Genomic DNA, 10,918 nt, shown 5'->3' on the forward strand with positions numbered 1-10,918 from the left:
AAATGTGTCACTGTCACCGCCCCCCAATCTTCCCAGCCAGGGTTGGGTGGATATAGGCTTACCGGGTACAGTTTTTATCTTATATAATATCACAGTCTAAAGTTAGGAGAATATAATTTGCATTGCTGGAATCCTTGCAAGACAGTGAATAATTTTAATATAAACATCATATATTTTGCATAAGAGATAAAATTTTTACCCTTTTGTAATAATTAATTAGAACTAAAATTTGTATGTCAAATGTAAACTACAGCCTGTTTATATTCAATCTAATTACTATCTTATAAGAATTCCAGCAATGTTAATTATATTCTCCCAGGTCAGTTTAGGGACATTTTATAAGAGAAAACCTTAGTCACTTGCGCAGTCCGCCACTACAACAAAATTCAGCCCATAAGAGCCTGCACCGATAGATATAAGAACAGCACCATCCCATCTATTATCAAAATAATAAGCAACTCCTGATTTATGTACTATACAGCCCTGTAAATGTATTCAATGCATATTATATCATTATGTCTAAATCAAATGTAAGTCTGTATATTTTCAGCCACCAGCTGCAACTCTATTAATAAACCGTTTATTTATTATTATTATAAATAAATAAGCACTAGACCTTGGCATCAACTGTCAAACATATCACCTCACCTCTCCCCCATCTTCCCATCAGCTGATCGCTAGTAAACAGACCATTTAACATCCCATAATTTTAGCTGTGTTGATTTATGAATGTTTGTTTTAACATAACACTACAAATAACAATGTGTTTCTCTCAAGTACCAAACTAAATTATTCCATTGAAACAACACTTCGATTTAGTGCAAATTTGGTTTAAAGCGACCTCTCTTGGAATGTATCTCGTGTTATATCAACGTTATATTGTCGTATATAAGTGTTGTGGTGTGTATCCATGGCCATGATAATTTTTCATTATCATCAATCATCAACATCATTTCATAGCCCTTTTCCATGCTTGTGTGGGTTAAACAATGTTACCTGATGGCAGTTCTCCATGCAGTCTCTCTCGTCAGGTTCCTAATTCTAATGCCATTTCTTATAACCTTTCACCATGTTATTCTTGGCCTACCCCAGGCTCTCCTCCCCTCCACATTTAAGCTCATGTGCACCTTGACACAAATGGTCTCATTCATTCTCTCCACTTGCCAAAACCAACTCAACTTGCCTTTACACAGGAATTTGCCAATGCTCTCAATACCCAGCTGCCCTCTTAGTTCCAAACAGGGGCTCCTGTCTTTCAGCTTCACATTGCACAGACAAACTCACCATTCTCATTTCTGCTTTTTCAGATCTATTTATGTCATACTCTTTAACTGCCCATATTTCACTGCCATACAGAATCACACTTCTCACATCAGCTGCATACATTCTTTCACTTGGAGTGAAGGTCCTCTTGTCATCAATAAAGTCAGCAGCTCCCTAAACTTCCTTCAGCCATTTCTGACTTTCAACTGACCACCAGCACTGATCATGTTACTCAGATAACAGAACTCATTGATGCAGTCCAAGGATATATCCCCAATGATCAGTTTCTTCAGCCTTGCTGTGGGGACACAGTTACCTGCACATACAGGACACTTAAAAGTCAGTAACATTCCACAGCCTTCCATCTACTCCACTGTGCAAGTAACTTTTATGTACCCACATTTCTGAGTTGCTGCCAACACCTTTCTTGTAGACATCACATGGCCATTATCTACTTTCCACCATGGGTCCTGCGCCCACACCACTAATCAACTCTTTTGATTTTGCCACATTCACTCTTGGGCCCTGTGCCTCTATTCCATCCTTCTATTTCTTAAATTACTCCACTGTCTCTTCAGTACTATCTGCTTTCAGCACTAAGTCATCAACATACAACAATTCCCAGGGCAGGCCAGTCCTAAAGTCTATGATATTGTTTCCAACACCATGATAAATAGAAAGGGGCTCAATTTCCTCCCCATTTACTCTCACTAAGGGTTTTGAGCCCTCATATAATGCCATAACCACTTGAAAAAGACATTTGGTAATCAGTACAAAGTGTTTCTCTGTGTACTCACACATAGACTTAATATTTTAAGATTTCCTCAGACAATATTTGCTTAGTTGTAGGAAAAAAGGGTTATTTTTTTATTTTGGAGGGAAGGTTTAGATGAACATTAAGATTATGTTTTGTGACATTAACCTGTAAACTGTTATCCATGTTAGTTGATGTTTTATGTTTTCCCACCACAATTTAAAGCTTTTACTGTAGTGTGACAGCACTGTGGGTGATGCTCTGTAATCATTTGGGTAGCCCTGAGATGGGTTTCTTCTTCCCTCTCAGCCAAAACTTTGGTTTACATCATGGAAGTTACATGGCTGTCAACCTCTCACAGTGGAGGTACCAAGTATAAGAGCCCCATGTAACATGAACCATCAAAATGGCTGAAATTTTTAAAATGTAATGTCTCACTGTGTTAAAATGTTTGAGGGAGTTTCATACCCTTAAAAATACTCAATGTTGTTAGTGGAAATAATGAACAGTGTATGAAAATTTATCTGCTTACAGTGAAGAAAAGTGCATCAGTACTGGAATATGTTTGTGTAAGTTTATCTTTCTAAGTGTCCATAAGTGATACATAAGAGATGCATACTGAGTCTTATTAATTCTGTATAATATTTGTGTCATGGAACATTATTACAAAGTGCAGTAAACTTGTTGGAGGAAGCAGTATCGTAAGCTTACTAACCCTACTGAAATGAACATACTGGACACATACTGTACTCATCTTACATTGTGTTCCTTTTGTCTTGCATGTATAGTATATTAACAATTATATAAGATAAATTTTCAGCACAACAGAGAAAATGACAGATTTGTAAAGCTCAGCTTAAGAGTTATTGCCTATTGTTACCAGTTTTTCTCATGAACTCGATTACAATGCTTGAGTCAGTGTATCTGATATCTAAGAGGACATGTTTCCTGTTCAACAGTTATCTCATTTACAAAACAATAGTATGTGATGCTGCAGAATTAATTTTTGGTTGTTTTTCTAAAACCATTTTATAGATTAAGTCAGCCTTCATCCTAATAGGCCCCAGCCTAACTTAATCATTAGGACTGGGGCCCATTGAGATTGGGTACTGTAGTAAAGGTGTTTGGTTAGGTTGGGTCATTCAGGATTGGGGAATATTTGAAATAACTTTTTATAGTTCATAATATGTAATTCTTCTTTTTCACAGCTGCTGTATGCTGGGCGGGATGTATCGGGCGTAGCAGCTGTTGGTGTCGGACAGCTACACAAGCAAGAAATTCAGGCAATTATGGACAAAACTTTTAACCATTGACCAAACTGTATATAGTTAAAAAAAAATGTAAATCTGCCTCTGAAATTGTACAAAATGTAGAGGTTGTAAAAATCTTAAATTGTTTTATGAAATTCCAGGTGAAGGAATTAGTATTGATGAATTTTATGCATCATGTAGTATTGTACTGTAGTAGTTTTACCAAATGTAAGGGTAAATTAAAAGAGAGATAGAGAGAATTAAAAATATATATATATATAACTATTTCATGTAGATCCACAATGAAAACGTGGATAAGATAAATCTTGATAAAATCACACGGGAAAAGGGAAACAACGGAGCACCTTGGCTTTCGTCACCCCCTTCTCTTAAGCTCCTCTACGTGTGTGTTGGTGTGTGGATTAGTGGATGACATCATTATGACCTAACCTCATGTTTTTGAGGTCACCCTGTATATTTAAGCCGCTCTCTGTCCATGTAATCCAGTTGCCTCTGAAGATGTCTTGAATAAAGACGAAAGCTAAGGTGCTCCGTTGTTTCCCTTTTCCCGTGTGATTTTATCAAGATATATAACTATAGAAAAACTTACACTTTGTTATGAGGCCAGGCCATTGTATGCTTCATGAAATAAGTCACTCTGTGATGTTAGTGATATCCTTTTCCTTATTAACCTTGACTGCTAAAAGAATGATGTAAAGCTGTACAAGAACACAGTGATGGAAGGCTATGACAGGAAGATTTGACCTCTACAACCAGTCATTTAAATTCTTAGTAAGGCTTGTATACCACCAGTACCTAACCACGACTCCCAAGAACAGGGGCAGATCCAGGGGGAGGGTCCTGGGGTCTGAACCCCCCCCCCTCCTTTCTTTTTTCAAAAGAAAATTCTAATACTTTTCTTTAATGCAGTAATTACTATTGACTTTAGAATACTCGCTGTGTTCACCATGTTCCCCCACCCACAACTTTTTGGACCCCTCCTTTTGATATTCCTGGATCCGCCTCTGAAGAAATAACGTTATACAGTAGGCAGCTTTGGGGGGTAATTAATGTTACATGTTGCCTCTGGAAGCAAAACTGCATCACACTTCACTCATTAATCACCTTGCACCTTATCTTTTTCACATGGCTGGTTAGAGTAAAAAGTACAGTACAATACAGTATGTCAAAATGTCTTTATTATCAATAAAAAATTTAATTTATTCTAGTGTAATATAGTAAAAACCTACATAATTTATTATGTACCCATCTAATTCAAAATCACTCAAAATTGGTAATGTTTTGCTGTTACAAAATATATACTGTATTAAATTTTTTTTTAATATTTGGTAAAATTTTGGATTATGAGAGATGTTTACACTGTATACAGTATATGAAATGCAAGTTGCCCTGGTATGTGACCGTCTCCCTCAATGTAAACAAATACTATATGTGTCACACGTGTCAGATGCGGTCAGTTTACTTTGATCAGCTGTGGAGTGTACATCTATGGTCTACCATGCATGCTTTTTTCCACTTGTTTTTCCATCATTGCCCAGTGTTTGAACCATTATATTTGATAACTATGGACCAAGCAGTTAAATCTGGTAAAGGTAATGGAACAGTACCATTTTTTTCCACCTCAGGAGGTACAGTATCCCCCATTATTTTGAATTACATGGAGATTTTATATAGTTGGCTTGGAAATAATTGATTTGTAAAGGTTTTATAGTTAGTTTTATTTTGTCTAGAACAGGTTAGTGAATTTTCAACAAAGGAGTTCACTTTTACCTGACTGAAGGATTTAGATAATACATCGATGAGTGGTCAGAGACTAAGCAGGAGTTTAGATAAGTGTGCACTGAAAAGCAAAGGCACTTATCCATACTTGGTACAGTAGTTGTCTTTTTGTGTCATGGGCGTAGCTTAGTCTGGTGTAGCACTTATTCTTTAGTTAGTCACTTCAGTGTTTCATTTTTTCAAGGATTATCACTGCTTTTTTCAGCATCGTTTTACAGGCATTTCCCATGCTTATGTCAGTTAGCCATGATTACCTGTTGGTAGTTCTCCAGGTTGTGCGATCTCTTGCAGTCTCTCCCTCTAATCAGGTTCTTAAATCCTGAGGTCACATCTTACCTCTCCCATGTCATTCTTGGCCTCCCCCTGGCTCTCCACATTTCTTGACCCAATTGTTCTCCATTCTCACCATATGCTTAAACCATCTTAGCCTACCTTTATGCAAAACCTTGCTTATACTGTACTCTCATTACTCAGTTGTTCTCTTAGTTGTGACCAGGGTTTCCTATCTTTCAGTGTCACATTATACATCCACCACATCATTCTCATTTCAGCTCACTCAAACCTGAAATGAAAATGATGAGGTGGATATGTAATTTGACACTGAAATTATAAACAGAGTTTATCAGTTCGTGTAAGAAATCACTTGGTTATGTCAGGAGATAAATTGAAACTTTCATTAGTTGATGGATATAATAAATAAAAAGATGGCTTGCTTCTATGCCATTTATATGCTAAAAAGATTTCACCGTTTCTATACGAACCTTGAGCCTTGCCTTAGAGCTTTGCCAATTAAAAAAAAATATTAAGCCTGTGACAGTACTTTCATATACAGTACAACAAACTCTTCAAAGGAAAAAAAATATATTTATATTGCAGTTAACACATGCCTTTTTTTCCCATATTTTGTAGAACAGTACTGTAGAGATTTTCTTTCTGGTTATCATTATATCTGTGTTTCCAGTTCTTGGTCTCATTGTAAACTTAGCCTGGTTATTGGGCTGTTATTTCTAGTCAAGATTTGATGGTGAAAATGTATCAGGTTCTAATCTTGTAATTGTAACATAGGGTACAATTATGTTTTTAAATAGGATTTAAGGTTTTCTATAATTGTTAAATTGTTTGTAAATTCCAAATTTTCAGCCCCAATCAGGAGTCCAAACATTCACCGAGACAGAAATCTGGGTCATGGTTATGTGGTGATAGTACAGGGTATTGTTTAAATGACCAGATTTTATCTTCAGTTTGGGATTTTTTTAAATTATACTGGTTAACATAAAGATATCAGGACAGTATTGTAGAATCTCAGATTTCAGATTAGGATTTTATGGTAATAAAAAAATCATTCATCATTCTTGATTTTTTCTTCTGTGGTTAGCTCTTCCTGTGGTAACATAAATATTTTTAAGTAGAATTAATGACCACTTGAACAGGAACTACATTTTAATAAGATCTATCTTTTTGTGGTACTGTACTTTAGTTTATATGTTATCAGGACAAGAAATTTAGTGTGACCTCTTTCATAGCACTGTGAAAAGTTGGAATTACAAAGCAAAATTAGATCATGTAGACTCTTGCTTTACAATGCACAGTGTATAATTAAGTGCCATGTAATGTAAACTCCTTTTGTTATCTTTGAATACTTTTACAAATGTACAAAAATATTACACATTTGATATTTTTATTAGTAAAAAACAATTATTTTAAGCACCAACATATCTAATTTATAGAGATATAAGCATATGTATAAAGGGGATTACGAAGGTCGTCTGCCAGCTGAGCGGTGGCCTTATGGTTACCTTCGGTGACTGGAGACAGGCTGAGCAACGTTAAAGTCATCAATGACGTCCCCATTAAGGTGAAAATAAACTTCAAAGACAATGTGGTGTGGGGAATTATTTATCACGCCAAAATACAATATATGGACGAGAACAAGATTGAAGAACTCAAAAAAGAAGAAATGGAAGTATTCGTGCTACAGAAAATGAGACCCGCTGGAAAACCCACCTCACCTTGAGTTGGATTTTCCCACAAACCTCCAGAGACAGTTAAGCCCTGTCCACACGATCGAACAGTGCCTGGCGGACTTTGCCCGTTTACCGGGCAAAGCCTGTGTGTCGTCGTACACACGGAGGTGCTGGTTGGCAGCAGTCACACTCTGCCACTGGTAGCTAGTAGGTGGTCGGCAGTAGCTGCTGCGGTACGATCACCATGGTGTGTCGCAGAACAGTTAAATCGAAGCAGCAGTATGGCATTGTGGTTTATACGAAACTTATGATGTATCTGAAATTCTGTAGACATGATGACATGTACAGTATTTACTATGTATGACAATTATATTTGTTTCAAGTTGATATTTTTTTTATTTATACTCTGAAATGTATACTTTACAGTTTACGCTCTCTGGATGGGATTTGTTCAGGACAATTGTGAATGTGCACTCATTTATATTTCATACTTTATTTAGTGATTTTCGTAAATCTGTTCAGAAAAATGTTTCTTTATACTCTCAAAAGGTATTTACATGAACAATGCACATATGACTCATTCTCGAAAAAAAAATAAATAATAATTGTTACTGTTATGATTCCCACCTCGTTAAAATCCTCGCTGGGGGGAGAGGCCGGTGCACCTCCTCTCTCCTTCCCTACCCCCCTCCTCCCTCCAGCAGGCTGGCTAGTTGTATTGAGGAGTGAGTGTACGGATATGTGATAACAGTCATCCCAAAGAGAGAGAGAGAACGCTTGCATACGTACCTCATGATCAGAATGTACCTCAGACATATCTTCTGTAGTGTGAGTATCCATGTTTGACACAGATTGTTGAATTGTGTCACCATCATTGAGGAAATGCAGTGCATCAAAGCACCATAATGTGGGAATATAAATGTCCTCAGTTCCTGCTCCAAACTTTTTTTATTTTTGCATCTTTCTTAGTTCCCGTCTATGCTGAGTTCGAAGTGATTCAATTTTTCTCTTCACATCGCTTGTGGTAACTGTAGTCCCGCTTCTATTCATGTCCTCTGTAATCTGTCTCAGTGCCGCTGCGCGTTTGTCCCTATCCCTGTACATGTCCACTTTGACATTCCATAGACAAGGGTGCTGACGATAGATTTCAATCAACACCATGGTCTCTTCTCTAGACCAATGAATGTTTCCTTGGTCTGTGGCGGATGGAAGAACAAACATTTTCCAGTGGTGACTTGTGGTGAGACTGAAAAACTGGCAGCCAGGGTTCCAAGGTAAACTTCGTTTGTCTGGCAGGGTCGTCCATCCATACCTGGCAGCAAACGGTCAAACCACCAGGCAGACGGCCTTATCTGGTGATTTCGCTCGACCACGGGCACGGGCACTCCGTTGGTTTGCCCGAATAACGGGCATTAAGCGAGTGCTCGATCGTGTGGACGGGGCTTTACACTGGGATGGGATGTCGTAGTCACAATAGCGTGGCTAGTCTGTCCAACACTTAATTATTCTTTTTATGCTCCACCGCCTGTAAAATGTGTGAAACTGTCCAGTCCACCAGTTGAGACGTCCATTTTCTCACCACTTCAGTACATCTTAGTCTTCCGTTTTCTCTCATGTACCTCAGAGACTTGGATATTTCTTAATACCTTAAATGGTGCTCGGAGATTTGAAATTGAGAGTGAATGAATTTATTGTACAGTAAATCAGTTATACCTACTGTGAGAGAAAGCATTCTAGGTGTATTGGGTAACAGGTACATGCATGTTGAAGGCATCATATATCTTTGTGTCGAGTACATCGTGTTAAGACGTTGTGTTTTGAGTACTCATCTACCAGCAGTAAATCAGTATGTTTCTTGGGAACTTAAGGAATAGGACAGTAATTGAAAACTGAAGTCATATCTTTTTTTATCTATGAACATCAGAAAATCCAATGAGAGTATAGAAATTGTTGTCAGTCTTGTATTATAGAAAGTAAGTAGTGTTCCAAAATGTCAACAAGTCTTTTGCTTATCACTGGAAACTTAACGGAAAAATCTCATTATCTGCCTGTGAAGCTCCGCCCTTAAAACACTGCCATTCCTTGTACAGTACTTGACGTCGGTTTAATTCTTACCTTTGAAAGCTCAGTCACTGCTTGGTTTAAAAAGTTGATCTTAGAGAATTAAGATAAGCTCATAGCCTAATTTCCTCACGCTGATGTGTACAGTGAAGGAATTTGATGTTATATCTGTGGAAGTTCCAACTTGGTAACTCAGAGGTTGTGAGCGTTGGCCGAGAGGAGAGGCAGGCTGACTCCTGACCTCACTCTCAAGCCTCTGCTCCTCTGTATAACAGGTTTGTCCAGTACTTCATGTCCCACCTTGTTATATTAAGTGATTTGACTTAGTCGTTTTGTTTGAATATACAAGTGATCCAGTAAAGTAATTCTGATGTTTTAGTAAAGTGCTCATACGTCATCAGCTTACAAAACGTATTTTATGACATTCGTGTCAACACTCTGACTCTCAAGCCTCTGCTCCTCTCTATAACAGGTGCCTGATAGACCAAGGGTGGTCGTTGTATGCCGTAATGACGTCCAGCCTCATTGGAGATGGTTGAAGGCCATTAAGATCGGATAGCGTCGTGTGATACGGTGATGTGGTGAGCCAGCCTCTCGGAGGAGGTAGCCAGAATGTGTTCGCTGTCCACCTGTTGATCTCAGGTGAGGAGTACACACAACCAGCTCATAGCATTGTTATGAATGAGTCCACCACTAAGTAGAGTTACTTATTAGGCTATTGCACTAGGGCTGTCCACCAACCTGGTCTCATGGCTCACTGATTTCTTGAGTGTACGTCACCAGGCAGTGAGGTATCAGGGCTCGGTCTCTACATTCCAACGCCTCACCTGCGGTGTTCCCCAGGGGACCAAGATGGGACCACTGTGCTTCCTCATCCTCATCAACAACGCTCTATCGGACACTCCACACAGGTGGAAGTACGTGGATGACTGCACTGTAGGGGTTTTAGTGGACAACACCGCACCAGACTACGCATCGCTACAAGGCTCCCTGGACAGGCTACAGGAGTGGACTACAGAGAACAAGGTCACCATCAACCACACCAAAACCGTAGTCATGCACATCAATACCCCCACCATTCCAGTGCAAGCCCCAGCAGTCACAGTGGGTGCCCATCCTCTCCAGCTGGTGCAGTCTGCCAAACTCCTGGGTGTAACTATAGACAACAAACTTGACTGGAAGGCCCATGTAAATAACACAGTCAAGGCAGCCTCGTACCGTCTCTACATGCTACGACGACTTAGGTCACTTGGGACACCCACGCCAAAGTTGAGGACCATCTACAACGCCTTTATTCTCCCCAAACTAACATATGCGTCACCAGCCTGGTTGTCTTCTCTCAACTCCACCCAACAACGTAAGCTAGAGAAGGTACAGAAAAGGGCCTGCAGAATCATGCTCGGCGCAGATTACTCCGGCTACACCAACGCTCTCTCCACCCTGGAAATGCCATCCCTCAGTGACTTCCACCACCAAGCACTGGAAAGGTTTGGCAGTGAACTACTGCAACACCCTCGTCATCGCCACCTCCTGCCACCTGCAGCCCCCCACCCAACTCGCGCAGTCCGCCACTACAACAAAATACAGCCCATAAGAGCCCGCACTGATAGATATAAGAACAGCACCATCCCATCTATTGTTAAAATAAAATAACAACTCCTGATTTATGTACTGTACAGCCCTGTAAATGTATTCAATGCATATTATATCATTATGTCTAAATCTAATGTAAGTCTGTATATTTTCAGCCACCGGCTGCAACTCTATTAATAAACCGTTTATATCACGCACGCACGCATGCACACACCTGTACATTTTTGTTTCTA

General features: G+C 39.1%; 1 protein-coding gene across 2 annotated transcripts in view; it reads left to right on the forward strand.

The window, feature by feature from the left end:
* The window catches only part of LOC121863460 (probable 2-oxoglutarate dehydrogenase E1 component DHKTD1, mitochondrial), a 52,603-nt gene extending 49,004 nt beyond the window's left edge, over window positions 1–3,599 (forward strand). For both annotated transcript variants that reach the window (XM_042362132.1, XM_042362131.1), the window contains exon 18: window positions 3,226–3,599. In XM_042362132.1, coding sequence (XP_042218066.1) covers window positions 3,226–3,330 — 105 coding nt within the window. In that variant the 3' untranslated portion in view covers window positions 3,331–3,599. The remainder of the gene's footprint in view (window positions 1–3,225) is intronic.
* Window positions 3,600–10,918: the final 7,319 nt, after the last annotated feature.

This window comes from Homarus americanus, unplaced genomic scaffold (genome assembly GCF_018991925.1).
Source record: "Homarus americanus isolate GMGI-L3 unplaced genomic scaffold, GMGI_Hamer_2.0 scaffold24781, whole genome shotgun sequence".
Taxonomy (NCBI): domain Eukaryota; kingdom Metazoa; phylum Arthropoda; class Malacostraca; order Decapoda; family Nephropidae; genus Homarus; species Homarus americanus.